Source organism: Balaenoptera ricei, chromosome 11, assembly GCF_028023285.1.
Source record: "Balaenoptera ricei isolate mBalRic1 chromosome 11, mBalRic1.hap2, whole genome shotgun sequence".
In the NCBI taxonomy this organism is placed as follows: domain Eukaryota; kingdom Metazoa; phylum Chordata; class Mammalia; order Artiodactyla; family Balaenopteridae; genus Balaenoptera; species Balaenoptera ricei.
The window spans coordinates 67,976,520-67,997,559 of NC_082649.1; the positions used below are offsets into that span (position 1 = coordinate 67,976,520).

The 21,040-nt window shown below is 48.7% G+C and overlaps 2 protein-coding genes across 7 annotated transcripts in view; both read right to left on the minus strand.

Annotated features, from left to right (window-relative positions):
* The window catches only part of USP4 (ubiquitin specific peptidase 4), a 48,864-nt gene extending 39,831 nt beyond the window's left edge, over window positions 1-9,033 (minus strand). For 5 of the 6 annotated variants that reach the window (XM_059939620.1, XM_059939618.1, XM_059939621.1 and 2 more), the window contains exons 1-6: window positions 8,869-9,033; window positions 6,882-7,009; window positions 3,374-3,504; window positions 1,831-1,957; window positions 1,058-1,203; window positions 866-927 (exon numbers count right to left, since the gene is read on the minus strand). In XM_059939620.1, the coding sequence (XP_059795603.1) occupies window positions 866-927; window positions 1,058-1,203; window positions 1,831-1,957; window positions 3,374-3,504; window positions 6,882-7,009; window positions 8,869-8,969 (695 nt within the window). In that variant the 5' untranslated portion in view covers window positions 8,970-9,033. Of the gene's footprint in view, window positions 1-865; window positions 928-1,013; window positions 1,204-1,830; window positions 1,958-3,373; window positions 3,505-6,881; window positions 7,010-8,868 lie in introns of those variants that run through there. The other variant, XM_059939623.1, reaches the window with a different exon arrangement.
* Window positions 9,034-18,869: 9,836 nt separating this feature from the next.
* Window positions 18,870-20,126, minus strand: GPX1 (glutathione peroxidase 1). The gene is made up of 2 exons (XM_059937629.1): window positions 19,712-20,126; window positions 18,870-19,434 (listed from the first exon to the last, which is right to left on the minus strand). The coding sequence occupies exons 1-2, from the start codon at window positions 20,066-20,068 to the stop codon at window positions 19,075-19,077; spliced, it is 717 nt and encodes a 238-aa protein (XP_059793612.1). The 5' UTR covers window positions 20,069-20,126; the 3' UTR covers window positions 18,870-19,074.
* Window positions 20,127-21,040: the final 914 nt, after the last annotated feature.

The window sequence follows — 21,040 nt, forward strand, 5'->3', positions numbered from 1 at the left end:
GCTATTTTGTCATCTTCTCAGGAACTGGTGACCAGAGTTTCTTAAACTGAAGTCCATGGCTAGGCTTCAGGGTGCCTGTAAAACCCTTGAGATTATTGGCAAAATGTTGCGTCTTCCTGCATGTTTCTTGAGAGAGAGCTCAGAGCTTTCATAATTTTCAAAAGAGCTAAGAGCCCATTACTACAAAACAGTCACGGTTCAGGGCCTGACTGAGGGAAGAAAGCAAAGACCAACACTGTCCCCATTAACTACTGGAACACAGACACGATTCCCCCATCTTATACCATAAGAAAAATTCAACACTTCTTTCTGTCTCCTTCTCAGAACATGCATTAACTTCACACCACACATGAACATCTCCTGAGACACAGGTGCCTGGAGCCCCAGTTAAAGAGCAGAGTAATTCCCCCAGCGAATGACGAGGACAACAATGAGAAACAGGCCCCTGGGTAAAGAGTGGGATGGCATCAAACTATTACCTTTAAGTCATGCAAGACCCCATGCCTGAGCCCTCTTCTCTTCCATCAAAGCCTCTAACTATAGGCGGAGAAAATAAATGCCCTTGACAGAGACAAAGCCACCTCTTGGCAGAGCAGATTCTGGCCCAGATCCTGGCCCCTTCTCTTCTCCTTTCATTCTCAACAAGCAAAGGCTCACTGCCTTGTTCACACACCTGACAGCTTCCCCTGAGATGGGTGCCCAGCATGCTGCTTACCAAAAGCCAGGATTATAGACTCCGGATACATAATCGAATATGTCTTCATCTGATTTAGAATTTTATTTTCTTAGCACAAGTAACTGCCTTAGGAAATAGTGTCTCTCTTACACCTGTGTGCCCAGCTGCAGGGAGAAAAAGTCCACTTACTTTGACTGCAGGGTCTGCCTTGGCCACGTGCCATCTTCATTTTGGGGCTCAATTACTAGCACCTGAGTGAAAGGGGAAACCATATTAGGAATGTGCAAACCATCTCACTGTTGACATGCTCAGAACCAAAAGATACCTGTTCACACACCCTGGGCAGAGCTGTCTGCTGGGGCATGCCTTGGGCCCTCCTACCTGACCCTGGTACAGCCCAGCATCCTGCACAGTGTTGTCTAGCTTGCTCAACTGGTCGTAGGTGTTGCTCATGTATTTGTTCCACAGCCGTGTCTCACGGTCCGCAGGGATGTTGAACAGCTTCCGCATTTCCTTCTCAATGGTTGCTGGGGACAGGCAGAAACATCACTCAGGGCTTTCTCCAGAAGCAAGGCCAGCAACAGCCATGGCAAGCTAATGCTCATCCTCCGTCCTTTTCAGATGGTCACTGGATGCTCTGGATCAAAACTTCTGACCGACCTCAGCCCCTTGGTGACTCCTAAGGCAAACATCTTCCATGGGCATCCTCTTGCACTCATACAACCAAAAATTGTCCCTATGCTTCCCATTCTTTAATGATGTGGGTCCCCACTTTTAGCACAGAAGCAACATGGAAAAGTCAGAAAACTTATCTTTGGAGTTAAAGATAGATTTGGTTTCAAATGCTAGCTTTGCTGTTTTCTCACTGAGATTTCTGAATAAGTGACATTAATCTCTCTGAATCTGCATTTTTTCGCCCTTATTACCATATGTTAAGTGGGCAGACATCATGCCCAGTGTTTTATACAATATGATTCCCAGGCTTAGCTGTCCACAAGAATACCCTGGGGAGCAGGCTCCCAGGTCAGGACTGGTAACCACAACCCGAGATTATCTGGGTAACAAGTCTGAAGAGGGTGCCCCAGCTTCCCTCTCATTAGTCACAATGCCCTGCACTCTCACTGGATACCTGGAACTCCAGCCCAGCTACTCACCGATGGTGTCTGCCTTGCTGAAATGGCAACTCAGCACATTGGTGGGGTCACTGTTCTCACAAAGCTTCAATTCCAGCAAATACACCTCTACCTTGCAGTGCTTGACAAACAGGCCATGCTCTACAACCTGTGAACAAGAGGCACGGGTGAAGGAGCAGCGGTTCCACACCAGGGCAGTCTTGGACGCAACATGTCTCATCAGTGGCAAAAGGCAGAATTCACATGATAATCAGTTTCCCTAAGTGATCGGGGGGTCAGAAGTACAGATTTTTAAAGCCACTGGCATCTGTCCTAGTTTAAAAACCTTACTTCCACTCATTAGGGCCAACCAAGAGCATCTGGATGGAACCAGAGCTGGCAACAACAGTGCACAACAGGAAAGTCATTGTTCATCTCTTAGTAGGGATCATGATGCCTCCCTTGCAGGGTCTGTAGAATTAGAGGCCTAGAGAATACAGTTAAAGCCCTTGGCAGCACACTCGCCACATGGCAGGACTGTGGGCAGGAGGGGACATCTGCGGGAGGCTGGCATGCCCCTAACCATTTGATACCTAACCCCTCTTGGAGTCCCAGGTTTCAAGCTGGAGAAAGAAGGTAGTTCTGGCCCTGAAGAGCAACTCTTAGGAGCTTGGCCTCAGGACTGCAGCCCTTTCCTACTCTGCTAAGAAGGGAAACTAAACACCAGGCAGAGTAAGAAATTTACCCAATGCCTACATATCAACAGTCATGTGGACTCCTGTGATGTCCCCATCCAGTGGGATAAGCAAACAACTGTGGGAATCAGGCTGGTGGTATTCTCACCAGTCCTGTCTACCAGAGGGGCTAACAATCTGAGTTTCTCCCAGGGCCTGCCTTCCCTCAAGAGACTGTTCTCTCGGATATAAACACCTGTTTTCCGAGGTACTCAACAGTGTGACCAGAGATTCTTAAGCACAGGGGGAGGGACTTCGTGGGTGGGGCAGTGGTTAAGAATCTGCCTGCCAATGCAGGGGACACGGGTTCGATCCCTGGTCCAGGAAGATTCCCACATGCCACGGAGCAACTAAGCCTGTACACCACAACTACTGAGCCCGCGAGCCACAACTACTGAAGCCCACACGCCTAGAGCCTGTGCTCCACAACAAGAGAAGCCACCACAATGCGAAGCCCGCGCACCTCAACGAAGAGTAGCCCCCGCTCACCGCAACTAGAGAAAAGCCCACGCGTGGCAATGAAGACCCAAAACAGCCAAAAATAAACAAAAAACAAACAAACAAACAAAAAAGCACAGGGGGAAAAGCAATATCAGAAAGGTTAAGTTAAACAAGAAGCAGTACATTACTGTATATCCATATGACCCCAAGTGAACTTTCTCTCACAGAACCTTCCAGAATGTGCTCTCACTGCACCGCTGGACATATCCCAAGCCACTGGGCAGCTGTGATGTCTGGAGGCCTCCACTCAACTTCTTAGGTATGGCCAGTACCCCAGGAAACCAATACCAGTCAGTGTCAGGGAGCACTCACAGACACTGACCAGCAGGTGTAACAATTCATGTACTCACTTTTCTGACAATGGGCCGCTGGCCTTCTACACAGCCATACCAGTTTAGTAACTTATTCCAGGCCTCGGCTGGGACCAATACATAGTCCAATTCGTCAATTAAATGTTCTTTCAAGGTCTGACTCTCAGGATCTGAAAAAGGAAAACAGCACATAGCTCACTGCTCTTCTCCCCAGAAATGTTTGTTTTACATGATTCTTATGTACTTTTCAGAAACACGAAAAGCATTTATAGGAACAAGTACAAAATTCCAAAATTCTGTGACTGGCCATAACACAGAGCAGACTTGGAGTCTTTAGTCATGCTTTCTGAACATTTTATGAGGAACTTGTATTTCTTCCATAGTTGGAGGAAGAATGAAAGAGAAAAGAGAAAAACTCCAATTTACACTTTCAAAGTGCTTCCAGATTCCACAATTAAAATTGTTTACTATGAATATTTAACGTAATATTCTGCTTAGTGAAACTGCATTTTAAGGTCAGATATCACCTTCCTTTGAAAGATTTACTAAGAAAGCAAACAAACAAACCATTGAAGTTAAATTTATTTTACCAAGAGTCATTCAGCATTCTTAGTTTTCAACACTCCAAGTGAAAACTCAGCTGGACACCAGCCATGTGGAGGGACAACACCTTTAACATGCTAAGCATCCATCTTACACCCCACACGGAGGCAACATGACTGTGAGTCAGAAAAGGACATCCATGGTCTGAAACATACTCTCTCAATGGAGGACCAAGGGACTGGATCAAGGGAAGACTAATCATCTCCCATCAAGGAAGCCTCCCTGCTAAGCCTGTGCCCATCTACACCCACTCCCGCAGTAGTGGAAGCCACTATTCTCCGCCAGACAAATGAAGCCATGAAGCCGGGGAAGCAAAAAGTACCCACAATGGTGCAACTCATCTGTAATTCAAGGCAGACAATGTTTAAAAACAAAAAACAAAAACAGCATGCACAAGGTGACCAGGGCTTCCTATCACCTCTCCCACCAGTTTACACCCTACCCCATGAGGTCTTCTGCCCTTCCTCAGGGCGAGTTTCAGATCTGATCCACCTCTGCCTTTTTCATTTCCAAGGAAAAAGGAAAGGAACTAAACAGCCTTGGAGAACAGGAATACCAAGGTGAGAAGGATGAATGGAAAAACAAAATGTGGTATATACACACAGTGGGATATCATTCAGCCTTTAAAAAAAAGAAATTCTGACATGCCGTTAACATGGATAAACCTTGAGGACATTATGCTAAATGAAATAAGCCAGTCACAGAAAAACAAATACTGTATGATTCCACTTACATTAGGTACCTAGAATAGTCAGACACAGAGACAGAAAGTAGAATGGTGGTTACCAGGGGCTTGGGGGGGAAGGAGATTGGAAATACTGTTTAATGAGTATGGAGTTTCAGTTTTGTAAGATAAAAAAGTTCTGGAGATGGGTTGTGCAACAATGTGAATATACTTTACACTACTGAACACTTAAAAATATGCAGATGGTAAATTTTATGTGTATTTTACCATAATTTAAAAGAAAAAAAAAAAGTGGCTCCTTCTCACTGATAAGCCAACCACCTTCCACACCAGCTCTGGCATGATTAATACTAATCGACCACCCCTTTTCTATTCAGCAACAGAAGGATGGCACAGGGGTAGTACTTATCAGTCTACTTGAAACAAGAGCTTCTGAAAAAAACTGAGACCTAAACTCCAAGGTTTTCTCTGATTTGCAAATTAAAACGCATAAAGGTTATTCACTTGTCTTACTTGGAGACATACACCTTCATTTCTAACACTAAGCATTATGCAGACCTGGCCACGCATACTGTGCCAAACAGCAGCCAGAAACCTTAAAATGTGGGAAAGGAACCGAGAGCTTTTAGCATCATCAACCCCAAGTACATCAATTCTTACAAAGCTTTCTCCTCTGGGGCTCAGTGACAATTTTCTCAAAATGTCATTCTTATGACACTATAGGGCAAACACAGGAACTTAACTGGAATTTTCAATGCAGTTCACTGTTTTCACTTAAAACTGGATCAGTCTAAGGGCAGTGTGCTAAAAATCACACATGAGTTTTACAAAAAGGATTTAGGCTCTGCAAATTTCTCCAACGGAGGCAAATAAAGGCAAAAAAGGAGAGCACAGTTTGGTCTAAGCATTGGGATTCCAAATATACAGCAGGGGCACAGGTGGAAATAAGAGAGGGGTGCTCTGCAGACAACATTAGCAAGTTGCCCTACCCCCTCCTCCCTACATGTTCAAGAGCCCCTTCTAGGTCATTCCCCATTCTAGGGTCATTCCATGACCCTAGGCGGAAGGCAGCCAGACTGGGCCAGAGATAGACCATTCCCACACTGTCAGTGTTCCAGGGTCTGAACGGAATGTACTTCTCACTTCCCAAGCACACAACAAATGTTTTGAGCCTAAGCCAGGTGACATCAAATTGGAAGACCGCAGAAGGAATGCTTGTCCTTAGCTGAAGGTCAGGCAAAATTACTTCAGAGGGTCCCTCCAGCTCTAGCGTTCTCATCACCAATACTATTAAAAGCCTTAAGAATTCTCCTTCTCAAAAAAAAAGAGGGAAAACGACAAAGTGCAAACACAATGCAATTATCCTTTGGGGTAACTTCATGGTATACTGCCACCATCTGACTTACATCAGTAAACAAAGCCTATGACATTATTGTCATTCAGACCTCCCCTAAAACAAGGTGTATGCTGAAGCACTGCTTTTTTTTTTTTTTTCACCGCTCATTTTTAAAAACACCCAGGTAGTGTTATGTACTTGAATCAAGCCTCAAAAGCCTCATGCACTGTCTGCCTTCCTGCTGCCCTGATTGTGGGCCCAGGCAACAGATCACCTCTGTCCTGGTTGCAAGGGAGTCTAAAGCCAGGCAGAACAAAGCCTAGGAAAGGCCAATTGCCATTTCTGTGCATCTAAAGGTGCAAGCCAAGCTCAGGTGTGTCATACATCACTTTTTCAGTCATTTCTTCCATTGGGAGCTGACTGTGATCATAACTCTACTAACCTTCCACCTCCCCTTACACTACTTCTATGACAAACACAGCCATCACAGGAATGCTTGATGAATGTTGACAGGTCTACAATTTGTTTCACTGAAAAGGCAACACAGAAAATTCTGGTTCCCAAATTTCAGATTCCAGATGCCATTTCAAAATGATATCCTATTTCTTTCCATTCAATACACTAATCTAAAATCTGAAATCTCTAGCAGAACTAATTTGAAAAAGAGAGAGACAGGCAGACAGAAATTTAAAATGCTAGAAGCATACTCTTACCAAGAGCAGTTAATTTAGGGAAAAAAAAGCAGCTTAACTTCTCCATGAGGGTCTGCATAGACTTCTGCTATAGACACAAGTCAAGGACACTTGTTTCTATCCCCTCACAGTAGGAAAGTCAGGTTCACAATATCCATGTTACAGATAAACATGACCTCAGGTCACGACCCAGGTGGACATTTCAGTTAGATAAGCAACAGGATACTGCACCTGAAAAGAGTCCGGAGTTATCTATCGGGCCAGGAAACAGATTATGTTCACCCACACTGTACATATCCCAGCTGTCGAAGCCCACATACTTCTTCCACTGCTTGAACCACCGGCTGTCAATAAGATACCTAGAGACAGACAAAAATTTACTGTACCAGACAAGCTGAGCTTGTAAGTTTCTGCAGCTGCTCCCTCAATTTTTTTATGGTCCTCCCACTTGGGGAGCAAGCAACCCCCACTAAAAAACACACTTTCAAGAGCAGGAGCAGGACCAGGCCCTGCATGGCACAGTGAGCCTGGCCCAAGGCAGGCATCCATTAAGTGAAATGATTGTTGAAAGAATCCATAAATGAAAGGAAGGAAATGACTGGCTTCAAAATGCTTGTTTAAAGAAATTCTTTCTATGGGGAAAACCTTGTTTGCTAATGACCATGTCATTAATTTCATAATGATCTTTGTAGAGGTCCTTGTCCAGGCAGACAGTTTGGTTACACTGCTTTGCTTGATGTGAACAGCAGTAAAACAATTTTCTTTCTAAAAATGAGATAATAACATCACACACTTCAGTTTTCCTTTGAGGACCAAACAAGATATCAAAAAATGTGTTTGTGTGTGTATATATATATATGTGTGTGTGTGTATATATATACATATATACACACACACACACACATGTACACATGTATACATATAGACACACACATATATACATATAATATTGTCTTGGCGTGTTTATCTTGTCAAAAAAGCATTAAGTTGATCTGGTTATATTTTAGAAGTATCACCATGCTGTTTTACAATTAAGACAGAAGGAGGGGAAAACCTCTGTAGGGGAACAAAGCACAACAATTATATTGGTGAGTCCTTCAAATTTTACAACCAACACACTTCAGAGGAGATCAGGCAGCTTCCCCAAGGCCACAAGGATCCATAAGTATATCCAAATCTCTAAAATGCTCTTTCCCCTCCAAACACTTTTAGTGTGTTATTTTAGTCTATGTGAAACTTCCTCTGCTTCTGCTGAGTATTTTTCATGTGCCACCACTACTCAGGATATCATCTAAAAGTACTTCTGCCTGCCCTGCCTTTCACAGCCTGGCTAGCTCAAGAACACTGTAAAGACTGAATTCTTCCTAATCTCAATGCTTCCCTTCCCTGCTCAATTCCTCTGTCACTATAAGGGGCATTATCACCACTACCATAGTTTCTTAAAGAGGGTTGATCAATCATATTCAATGCAAAGACAAGCCCCAGTTTTCTGCTCCCACACAATAATACCACCCAGGAATCTCTTCACTAGTGGAAATTCTGTCCCTTCTACTAGACAATTTATTAAGAAAAACTTCCTGACTCAGACTTGCTCTTCTAAATCCTGGTCTTTTAATCCTCTTTTTAGTTAGGCTCTACGCTACCCGCCTCTCCCACTCCGAAATGCTGCCGCCACAATTATTTTTGACATCTGCTACCAAAATAACCTGGGGCTCTCAGACGTTTGTTCAGCCTCTGACCTTGACGTCTGTTCGGCAGTTTACAAGTTACAAGTATCTACTTCGGATCTACGCCTCAACCAACTCAAGGAAGGAGCGCCAAATATCGCTACCCTGGTTTTAATGGTAAGGAATCAGGGTCTGTGAGGTGTGGACGCCTTCGCCCAAAGTCACAAAGCGAGTCCTCAAAGGTAAAGGACTCTCCTCAACCTGAAGGTCCCCGTGAGCGTTCCGCTTCTGTCCACCCCGTAGCCCTAGCCTCCGCCGGATCCGCCCCCTGGGGCTCCGAACGGACCGGGACGACCCTCATTTCCACCCACGCTTTCCCAGAGGTAATCTAGGGCTCCCTCCCCTAAAGGGTGGGGGTGAAGCCACTCTCTCAAGATCACTAACATCGCCCCCACCTGGCCCCTGCCCAAGCTGGGAAAGAGGGGCCGGACCTGAGAGTCCGAGCGCCGGCCCCTGGCCCTGTGGGGCGGAAAGGCGGGCCCGGCGCTCACCACTGCGCCCCTCGTTGGAGCGTGGTCCTCATCAAGGCCCCGAGCTCGGATTTCTGGGTCTCCGCATCCGGTCGCTCACGGCAGCCCCCGCCTTCCGCCATCTCGTCCGTGTCCCCGGCCCTGCCGGCCCGGACATCCGCCTCGCGCACAGCGTGCTGCGGTCCGCGCCCACGCACGCACGCACGCATGTGCGCACGCCCAAGCCCCGCCCTTCGTCGCGGCCCGCAGCGCCTGCCAGCCTCTGCCTTTCCAACACCCATGACGCGCCGCCCCTCTCCAGCCCGTGCGCGGTGGAGCGGGGAGGGGGGCCGGAAGAGGAGGCGGCGCGGAGATGAAGCCGCTGCTTCCTCCGCCCGGCAGGTCTCGCCGCCTGGTGGCCGTCTGGCACCCCTTTTCCTGTCCAGCCCGGCGATCTCAAGGAGTCAGACCGCAGGCCCTACGACCCTTCCGGCACCCCCTTCCGGCCAGCGGTGTTATCCTGGTCTTAAATAAACGCAGCGCCAGGTGCGAGGAGCCCTGGAACTAGATTTTCTTGTTTTCACTCCGGCCAGTCCACTTTCAGCAGAGACCTTAAGCAAGTCTTTAGCTGCCCAAACGTGGGCTCCAGGTCCCTTTCCGGGACACCCTACAGGGATTTTGGAGAGTGCCAGGTGCACCAGCGCTTTGGGACCGGGACTCGACGGTGTGGCCTAGTCATTAGCAATCGTGTCCGTCTGGAAGCCAGAATCACCCGGCCCAGGCTGAATTCCACAAGCCCTACACTGAGCTAGCTGCTTACTTTGTCAGGGAGGCAGGCAGCCACAGAGGGGCGATAGCAATGGGGGTGGGAGGAGAGGACTAGGTGTATTCTCCACATTAGATGTCCAGGCTGCTGATTCGTTTTGCAGCAAGATACAGTGTCCTGAACACCGTATGTTTCCCACTCGACCCTGCATACAAAAAACACAGCCCTCCTCCTGGAGGGGGAAGTACGCCCAGAGCAAGGAGGAGACCAGGCAGCTGGCCTATGTGAGTCTAGCAGTTCCCGCCCTCAGAGAAAAATAAATAAGACCCAGTACCTGCCCTTGTACGATCTAACAGAGGAGAGGGGATCTTCCACAAATAGCCCCAGCGCCAAGAAGTGCGTGATAAGCACCGTTACAGGGTATGAACCAAAGACTAGACCCCAAGCTGTGAAAGGGAGCCTTTGACTTAAGTACCTTTTGAGTGTGATTTTTTTTTATTGGCTGCGTTGGGTTTTCATTGCTGTGTGCAGGCGTTCTCTAGTTGCGGAGAGCAGGGGCTACACTTTGTTGAGGTGCATGGGCTTCTCATTGCGTTGGCTTCTATTGTTGCAGAACACAGGCTCTAGACACATGGGCTTCAGTAGTTGTGGCATGCAGGCTCAGTAGTTGTGGCCCACGGACTTAGTTGCTCCGTGGCATGTGGAATCTTCCCGGACCAGGGAGCGAACCCATGTCCCCTGCATTGGCAGGCTGATTCTTAACCACTGCGCCACCAGGGAAGTCCCGAGTGTGATTGTGAAGAAAGCATAGAAATGATGGTGCATGTTAAAGGAGAGGAGACTAGAGGGGTCAAAGAGAATTTCTGGAGCAAGCAAGGAAGGATCAAAGAGTGAAGATTAGGCCAGTTGAGCTGGGCACAGACTGAAAGGACCTGAGAGCTAAAACTAGAAGGGAGGCCGGAGGGACATATGTCCTGCCTTAAATGGCCCACAGATATTGTAGGAGGTTGAAGAGCAGAGAGAAATAGCTGAGGGTGCTTTATGCCTACAGTGGTGCAGCCCAGAGACCTACTAGGAACCTTTGGAAAGGTGCCTATGAAGGAGGAGAGGAGAAACAGATGAGCCATGTTCAGTGTTGGGGGTGGAAGAGAGAGCTGGCCTGGTGAAGCTGTGGTAGGACATTTGAACAGATTTACTATTTTTATGTTGGGTTTTGGCTAATTGAAATTAATTTGCACTCCTGGGACATCTATCACACCATCTGGTAACAGAGGCCTTTTGGCAGTTGGGTAGATAGCAGGGGAAAGTAATTTGGAATTAAAACTGCCTTGAATAACCACATAGCAGTTAATCCCCTGCAGGTAAGAGTTACCATCACGTGATAATTCTAAATCTGGGGAGCCAACCCTGGCACCCCAAGTGCCCTTCTGTGAAAGTTCTTTGAAATTGTTAAAAATGTTATCAAATGAGAAACACTGCCTTTAGTCCTATTTATGGAAGAAGAAAGTTGGGTTACTGACATGACTTCAGAACCTACATTACAATGTCTGCTTCCCTCTTCTTTTTTTAGCAGTTTCTCCTATACCATTTATGGCATGGGTCAGAGTCTTAAGGAAGTAGGACAAGTCGTCAGCACCACTAGAAAGGGGGACAAAACCTAATTATAAAAATGAAAACTTTGGAAAATCTTTTTAAGCCTGGATCTCTTCAGTGCTATTAAATAGCTGTAAAATTAGTACACTAATTATGGGTAGTCCCTAAAAATTTATATTAAAATTATCAAGTGCCAGTAGTTAAAATGCAAGGAATAAAGTGAAACTTCATAACCAGAAGATCACCATTATTTCCAGTTTTAAAACTTTCTTAGTGAGTTTGATTATATGTTAAAAACTGAGGGGCTTCCCTGGTGGCGCAGTGGTTGGGAATCTGCCTGCCAATGCAGGGGACACGGGTTCGAGCCCTGGTCTGGGAGGATCCCACATGCCGCAGAGCAGCTGGGCCCGTGAGCCACAGTTGCTGAGCCTGCGCGTCTGGAGCCTGTGCTCCACAACAAGAGAGGCCGCGACAGTGAGAGGCCCGCGCACCTCGATGAAGGGTGGCCCCCGCTTGCCGCAACTGGAGAAGGCCCTCGCACAGAAACGAAGACCCAACACAGCTATAAATAAATAAATAAATAAATAAATAAATAAAAGAAATAACTAATAGCAACAAAAAGAAATAATGCTAATAAAATCTTTAAAAAAAAAAAACAAAAAAACTGAGAACTAGAAACAATGAACATCTGCCTGTGTGTTCCTGCTGTTGTGAGAGTGACCCGCGGATTTGGGAGGAAAGGAGTGAGTGATTCAACTCAGGAGACACCCTGGCCCCAGGACTGTGTTCTCTGTTGGGCCATTTCCCCTAGGGAGAGGTATGGGCCTAGTAGACCCCTCTCTTTGCCCCACAACCAAACCCCAGAACTGAACAACTCACCCATTGCCAAGGGAGCTTGGAGCACAACAACAGGAAGGAAAGCAGGAAGAGAGCTGGAGGCAACAGGTCTGGCTGATTGGTTACATACTACGATCTTGGACTGTGATGATCTATCTAATTGAGGGTTCGTAATGTCTGGGTGTGTGAACTTTAAGTTTTATTTGGTTCCAAATCATGAAGTTCTTGCCTTGGCTGGTACTATGGCTTGCTCTAAACCTACCTGGAGTTGGCCCTCCCCAGTCACCCTTGGTCCACACTTGGCCGGCAATCACAGAGCACGTGTGGCTGTATTCACAAATACTGGGCACCTTTTTTTTTTTTTTGGCTGCATTGAGTCTTCGTTGCTGCGTGCGGGCTTTCTCTAGTTGTGGTGAGCGGGGACTACTCTTCATTGCGGGGCGTGGGCTTCTCATTGCAGTGGCTTCTCTTGTTGTGGAACGTGGGCACTAGGCACGTGGGCTTCAGTAGTTGCAGCACGTGGGCTCAGTAGTTGTGGCACGTGGACCCTAGAAAGTGCGGGCTTCAGTAGTTGTGGCACGCGGGCTCAGTAGTTTTGGCCCACAGGCTTAGTTGCTCCGCGGCATGTGGGATCTTCCCGGACCAGGGATCGAACCTGTGTCCCCTGCATTGGCAGGGGGATTCTTAACCACTGCACCACCAGGGAAGTCCCTTGGGCACCTTTTGATTAGAGGTGGCATCAGGAGAGAAATACTTTTTTTTCCTTTTTGCCTGTGCTTCCTTACCTTGCCCAGGGGACTGTGAAAAAGTGAAAGGCGCTAGAGGTACATTTTAGAAGAATTAAATGTCTTATCAGTGACACTTTCACCTCTGTTACATAAGGGTTAGGTTACTGGGGAAGGTGACAGAGGCAAAAAACTGAATGAATCTCACAGAAAGGACGTGGGATCATTTTTTCCCATGTTGGAGATTCCATTCTGGTTATGCCACTGTCGGTAGCTAGCCCTGATTGGGTGGGGAAGGTGTTGTGTCCTGGGCCCATGTGTGGTCGTGTCTCCTCTTCCTGCTCTAATTCTGTTACCATCAATGTCTTAACCTTAAATAAGCATTTAGATATTAATTGTTAGATATTAATTGTATGTGTCGTTTTCCCTTTGCACAGAGCAAATTCTCCATAAGCATTTCTTGGGTGAATGAATGAAAGAATTATCCAGATAGTAGTCATTTTTTTCATTTGACTGATAATCTGTTATGTCCTCACAGTCCCTACCGTCCAGGGGTTCCCAGCCAGTGAGGTTGGGGAAGATGTTTTCACATGTAATTATAGTGTGTTGTGTGATAAAAGTGCTAGAGGAACATGGAGGGTGATGCTGTAGACACTTCGCTAGGAAGGAAACATAAGCAACTGGTGTAGGAAGCAGAGGTATGCTTAACATTAAGGATGAAAAAAAATTAAAGATAAGAAAAAGGGAGGGACTTCCCTGGTGGTCCAGTAGTTAAGACTCCGCACTTCCAGTGCAGGGGGTGCGGGTTCAATCCCTAGTCAGGGAACTAAGATCCCACATGCTGTGCAGCGGTGAGGCCCAGAAGAAAAAAAAACAGTATGCTTAACATCCCCCCGACCTTTGAGGATGCATGATGAGTCTTCCAAGGAATCCTGAGGGGACCAGGGCTTCTTTAGATTCACACACATGTACACAGATATAGCCACGTGCTGGGGACAGAGGAGGCTGGGGTAATAGGTGCTTCTTCTGCAGGGAGGCTCAGATTCCCTCCAGTCGCCTCCCTGTGGAGTCAGGTAGCCTGCAGGACTGTAGGACACCACCCAAGGTGGGCTGCACCTGCCCCTGGATACTGCCCCGACTCTGGGCATTTGGATTAAGTGAGCCTGTCTGTGGTCTCCTACCTTGGCCTTGCTGGCCATGGCTACACTGGACCTGGGAGGGGTGCTGGGAGTGGGGTTTCTGTCTGCAGGATGAATGATAGAAGAGCTACTGGGCCTCTGCCCAGCACATCACTGTCATGTCCTGTCAGTTTCAATGCTTCTGGATGCAACTAACAGAATACCCACCAGCAAGTGGCCCACCTAGTTAGTGATTTTATTTTTGTTTTTTCACGTGACAAGTCTGGATTTGAGTTCTTGGGTAGGTCAAAGCTGAAGGATGTCAGATCTCAAGTTGGCTTCTCTGTTACCCCCAGGGCCAGTGCCCATAAGCCCTCACTCCTTGGGCAAGAACTTCTCTCATCTGAGCTCCTGCTTCCCAATCCAGCAGTGCCTGATGCCCAGTAACTTATTGACCAGCTCCAGCTGGGCTTTATTTTAGTGCCATCCCAGGTGTGTCACACCTCTATGAAAGCATGCTTATCTAGCCTATTTGGTGATTGTAATAACAAAAACCTGCCAAATTCAGAGTACTCTGACAGGGATCCCGGCCCATTCTTTAAAAATCCATGCTGTGGATGGATTTATTTCTCTTGTGGAAAGCTTTAGCAAGTATTTTTTACTCAATATTACCCCAAAGTTAAAACTTATGAGAAAAGGCTGGTCAGGCCAGGAATGCCTCACTGAAAATAAGCTTATTTTAAATGTTGTTTGTGGAACTACATCAAGACAGAATGAGGAAGTCATCTGATAAAGAACTAATTGTGCAAGAAGTGCCTGACCAAATGAATTTTATCAGATTTTTTTTCAGCTTTGTTGAGGTATAGTTGACAAATAAATTTTAGTGTGTACATTGTGATTTAATATACATATACATATTTTATCAGATTTAATGTTTAAAAAAAATATTTAAAACTAGCATTTCTGGAAGAACTGCTAAAATGGAGGCTTCTGAACCTACTGAGTAACAGCACAACCCATCCCCTTCTCAGAAGACCTGTGGCCTAAATACTGCTGCCTGCTCCCGGATCAGGCAGTGTCCCGGGAGGCACTGCTACCAAAGGCCAGGACCGCAGACAGGTTCACTGGGATTCCTTCACTTTTCCTTGTTAATTTGAGCTGCTGATTCACAATGAGGTGGAGTGGGTGCAGGTCAGAGCCAGTAGCAGTTGCATGGTTGAATGAGAAAGAATGTGTGTGTGTTTTGGGGGAAGATGTCCACTTTCTTGGGGAGGAAGATGAAGTGTTAACTGGCTTTAGTCTGAGTGTTCCCAGAAAAAGAGAGAGTTGAAAAGGACAGTTAAAGGAGGCATGCAGCTTCAAGTCTGAGGAGGATTATTCACCAGCCAGTGTCAGCCACATGGGGATCTCAGAATTTCCTTTCTCTTGCAGCCCAAGGCATAAACTGAAGAAAAAAAAAAAAAAAAAAAAAGTGGGCAAGGAGGGGTGAGTCACCAGGTACCCAGAGGGGAAGAAGTTGGAGTCAGTTTGGAAAGCCCTGGATTCCCATCCCAGAGCCTAACCAGAGAGTGTGGCCTGGGCCACACTGACCCTTTACAGGAAAGGGGAGAGTTGGAGCAGGAAGTCTCTCCTCATGGGTTCAGCTGTAGGACATTGAATAGGACCCTAAATCCCCAGGCTATCCACATCAGCATCTCTGGAGGGGGGCCGTGGACATAGCTTTTAACAAGCACCCAGGTGATTTTTGGGCACTGTGTATTAGCTCCCAGAATAGGACCTGGTAGATCTCGGGCACTGGCTGTCTGGTTACAGCTCTAGCTCCCCCTGACACTGCACTTGCTGAGGAACCTTCAGTTCACAAGCACTCATCCCAGATAACTATTCTTTTTGTTTTTTTAATTTTGGCCACGCCGTGAGGCATGCGGGATCTTAGTTCCCTGACCAGGGATTGAACCCGTGCCCTCTGCAATGGAAGCGCAGAATCCTAACCACTGGACCACCAGGGAAGTGCCCCCAGCTAACAATTCTTTATGAAATGTCCCTTCCCTCGGCTCTTTGACTCCATCCATCACTGTTCCAGCTGTGCCTCTCTGCCATCTGACCCAGAAGCACTGTGAATTCATAGGCCTCAAGTTTAGGCCCCCTGATCTTCTTGCCACTCTCCCCAGGTGAGACCGTATCCTCTCCAATGGCTACTTACTGGCCCCTTGACTAGACCTTTGTCTCCAACCCAAATTCCTTTTCTGAGCCTCTTGTAAGCACCTGCTCCAGATATCTCCATCTGGATGTCTCATGCGCCAAATCTGAATCTAAACACTTTTCTTCTCCCCACACCTGCTCCTCCTTGTGTTACCTGATTGTCAGTGATGCCACCTTTCCACCTCAGACCTTCACACACTGAACTCCCTGCCTGTCCACCCTCCATCAGCTTGTTCCTCAGCTAACTGCTCCTTAACCTCTCTTCAGCTTCACTGTCACTCCCTCCAAGAGACAAAAGCGTGATCCTCCCCACTGGGCCAGGCCCTCTAATTTATTCTCAAAGTACGCCATACTACTCTCATAGAACTAAACATGCATTTAGTAATTATAGAGTCTTTCTGCTTTCCTGAGGACTGTATCCTGGCACCCAGCAGAGTATATGGCACAGGGCTGAATGATGAGTGTTGCAATAAAGGAGCAAAGGGCTTTTACAGAAGAAATGTGGGGTTTAAGGAGGTCAAAGAGGGCCTAGGTATACCCAGATATACCCAGGTGTATAGATTGTTAGTTTCCATTTCAGCAGTCAGATTTGGAGTCTACAAATAATCCTCAAAAATCCCTGACCCTGTTTTTTTGTTTGTTTGTTTTTAATTTTATTATTTTTTTACTTTTGGCTGTGTTGGGTTTTCGTTGCTGCACGCGGGCTTTCTCTAGTTGCGGAGAGTGGGGGCTCCTCTTCATTGTGGTGCGCGGGCTTCTCATTGCGGTGGCTTCTCCTGTTGCGGAGCACGGGCTCTAGTCGCGCGGGCTTCAGTAGTTGCAGTGCGTGGGCTCAGTAGTTGTGGCACATGGGCCTAGTTGCTCCATGGCATGTGGGATCTTCCCAGACCAGGGATCAAACCTGCGTCCCCTGCCTTGACAGGTGGATTCTTAACCACTGTGCCACCAGGGAAGTCCCCCTGACCCTGTTTTGAGTGGAAAGTTTTTCTCTTTATATTAATTGACGAACACTGGCTGATTCATGCTATACACCAGGCTCTATGGACCCTGAGGAGATGACCAGCCCCTTTCCACCTCCCAGACTTTCACCCTCTGGGGAAGCAGACCAGTCACTCACAGATGTAATCAAGACTTTTGGTTCTGAGAGGAGCACAGATAGAGTGGGGTCTCAATGGGGAACAGAGCTCTGCCTTGTTACCTCAGAGGGGACTCAAAAGCGAGGTGGAGAGGCCTTGCAGCCAGAGGGAGGTGGGCGTTTTGATGATGGAGAGAGAGGGAGCCAGAACAGAAACAGCCCTTAATGACCTAAGGGCAGGCAGAGGGGGAGGGCAGCAGCAAAGATGCCTGCTTAGGGTTGGAAGAAAAGTTCTTGAGAGTTGGTTAAGACACAGAAGGGACTTGAGCCACCAATTTGAGCATAAACATTGGGACCCCAGAACCTCTGGACCGTGTTCTGGACTGATAACACATATCTGGGTGCTTGTCTGTCCAAACAGAAGCCTCCTTGCATACAGGCCCGGCAGAGTCCCTTGTATTGTGATAGGAAGTGGCTCTAGGTCTGTCTCAAGACTACTGACAACAGGAACAACAGATGGAGAAGTTGGACCTGAGCCATACCTGAGAAGCAGCGCTGGCCTCCAAGATACGCGCCTACCCTAAGCCTGACCATGCAATTGCAACTGCAGGGCATGGTCAGAACAACCAGTTGTATACTCTTCTGAGTACCTGAGAGGCAGCAGCCGGTAAGCACAGCATCAGAGCAGATAGAAGCGCTGGGTAGCCCTATGCAAAGAAGATCTAGCAAAGTAATGGGGAAAGAAAGTTATGTTGCATAAGCTGTCAACTGTGTAAAGTGGGCTTGTATGGCCCTAACACTTGAGGAGGCTGTTACCAAGTAAGGACTTGCTGCCCAACACACTTAGAAGCCAATACTATGGCGCCCACTTTTGAGCAAAGAGCTTTATTGCGAGGTTGACCGGCAAGGAGACAGGAGGCAAGGCTCTCAAATCTCCCTAGTCTGGGGTTTGGTCAAACTTTTTTGAGTTAGGGGAAGATGGGTTCATACGTGGAAGTACTGGTGGGGCAGGTTTTGACTGGAGGGCTTTGGAACTTGGCCATTTATGGTAAGGTATGGTAAAGGGGACTTCAGCACTGGGTCTTCCTGGACAATGGATCTTTCACTTTTGAAAGGGTTCCAGCATTCAGGTTCTGGTCATGTCCGGGTTCTTTTGGTTGTGTGTCGGGGAGGAGGGGTGGAGGTGGAAAAACTTGGTTCCAGGCATTATTAGAATTCAAAATTTCTCCTCTGCTGCATGACTTGCAGTTTTGTTCTGCTATCTCTGAAGAACAACTCAGTATCTTGTTATCAACAGAGCAGGGCCAGTTTGGGCTGGTTCTGCAGTTACAAAGCCACGGACTCTATAAACGTTGAGTGGGAGCCCATGGTGTTATTTTTTGTGAAGGTCATTTTGAGCAGAGCAAATACTCAGAAAGGAGAGGCCTAACTACTGAGGATAGGCAGTCAGCCTTTGAAATTTCTTCCTCTTTTTGAAATAAAGACTTTCTCTTGTAACAGGGCCTCAGGATGGCCCTGCTGCATGTCCTGGCAGAGGGAGAAACGCTGAGACAGGAGCTAGGATTCCCACATAGGAAAGAGTGAATTCCACTGCAGACAAAATTTTGGGATGTTCAGGCTTGGCTAGGTAATGCCAGCCAAGGAATGGGGGCTTAAGCTCCCAGCCCTATGACAGTGAGGTTAGTAGGAAAGGTGTCCCCATCTGACAATGACACAGGACATACACACAGTTCTGCTCACACTCAGCACTTTATTAATGAGAAAGCTGTGGTCTGGGAAAGGGGAGGCTGGGATGGACAGGACCAGTGCCCATCTCCGGGGATTTTCCTGGACATCTGGCATTCCTCCATGCAGGTTTAGAGGAAACACCTTCATGGATAAAATCCCCAGAGGGCAACGCTGTGACTGCCAAGCAGCAGGGGTAGGAGGGGCACCCTAGGCACAGCCGGGCCCCTGGGACAGCAGGGCTTCGATATCAGGCTCGATGTCGATGGTCAGAAAGCGGCGGCTGTACCTGCGTACGGGAACACCGTCTGGGCCCACCAGGAACTTCTCGAAGTTCCAGGCAACGTCGTTGCGGCACACCGGAGACCAGGTGATGAACTTGGGGTCTGTCATGAGGGCAGTGGCGTCGTCACTGGGCGTGGGCAGAGCCTCCCGAAGGAAGGCGAAGAGCGGATGGGCCTTCTCGCCATTCACCTCGCACTTCTCGAAGAGCATGAAGTTGGGCTCGAACCCGCCGCCTGGTCGTACGTACTTGAGGCAATTCAGGATCTCCTCGTTCTTGGCATTTTCCTGCGGGAGGGGAGAGCAGCTGGGACCCGGGGCTGCGAGGGGAAGGGAAGCCTTCTAACTGCAAACATGAAGTTTCTCCATGAGTCACTAGACTGTGCCTCTCTTGCACAACCCCAGGGTGGACCTCAACCCCAGCCGGGATGAGCGCCGGAGGGAAGCGAGCCGGTGGGCCGCCTCTCCGCCCCCAGGGCGCGCGGCTGCTGGGCCCGGCGGGTCGTCCGCCGGCGCTCCTAACCCCGGTCGCACGCCCACCCCCGCTCCGCCCGGCCCGGCGCACCTGATGCCCAAACTGGTTGCACGGGAAGCCGAGCACGACCAGGCCCCGGGGCCCGAGGCGCCGCTGCAGGTCATTCATCTGGGTGTAGTCCCGGACAGTTGTGCCTCAGAGCGACGCCACGTTCTCAATGAGCAGCACCTTGCCCCGCAGGGACCCCAAGTTCACGGGCTCCCCGCCGGCCAGCGGGCGCGCAGAGAAGGCGTACACCGAGCGCGGGGCCGCTGCCGCCAGGGCGGCCGCCGAGCGCTGAGCGGCGCACATGGTGTGGGTGCCCAAAAAGACAGGAGAGAGCCGCGGACTAGACGAACAGGGGGTCCGGGAAGCGCCTCCTTTTAACAGGCGGGCGACCGGGGTCATGTGGCTCGGGCACTTTTCCGGCCGCTCCTACCCGCCCCTCCCCCGCTCGGTCCCGCCTCATCCGGCCTCTGTCCTACTGCTGTGGTCCCGCGAGGCTGGAGGGTGCGGTCGGGCCGGATGCGGACACCGCCCAGACCGTGCCGAGGCGCGGACGCATTTGGTCCCGCCCAGGGAGCGCAGCGCCGGCACTGTGGCAATAGCCCGGATTATCCAGCCCAGAGCCCAGGCCGAAGAGGGCTCCGGATTCTTTCTCAATGGTTCTTCAGGGATTGGGGCCCGGCACGGGGAGACTCGCCAGCAACAGAATCGTTCGCTGCCTGTGGCCACACAGCCCTCCCAGCCTATGCCATATTACTGCTCCCCGGGAACGTGCCCTATTGTCAGGTGCAGAGGGAGTTATGACTTGTGATGATGGTGCAGTTAGCAGCAGCTGCTAAGGCAAGTCCTCTGTGTTGACACTTCCTGGTTCTAGGAAGGTTAAGTTGGAGGAGGGTGGGCAATGCTGGGGAGAAAGGGGGCGGGCAGCCAGCTCTTTCTAACCTATTTCCTTGCATTCTGGGGCTGTCCTAGACTGTGTTCTCCTCCTGGCCTCTGGTTTCTCTCCTACTTTTACACCCCCAGTGTGGCACGACCCTTACACAGGTTTTCTGGGGTCACTGCTCAGGCCCTGCTCCAGACCCCTGGAGGGGAGACCAAAAGCATGCAGGGCCAAGGGGACTCAGTCGATTTCAGACCATCCTCAACTTCATCTGGAGCTCAGGCGAGGAAGTAAAAGACACTGAAAATGGACAGGTAGTAAGAAGAGGAAAATATCACACTAAGATTTGTCCAGAAGAATGACTGCTTGGAGTACCCCTCAGTCAGCTGCATTCCCTACCCCACCCCACTCTGAACTTGAATGTGACACAAGATAATCATTTCCACCTCTTTGGGAGGAGCCAGGTTTGGGGTAGGGGTGGGCAAGCCGGTACT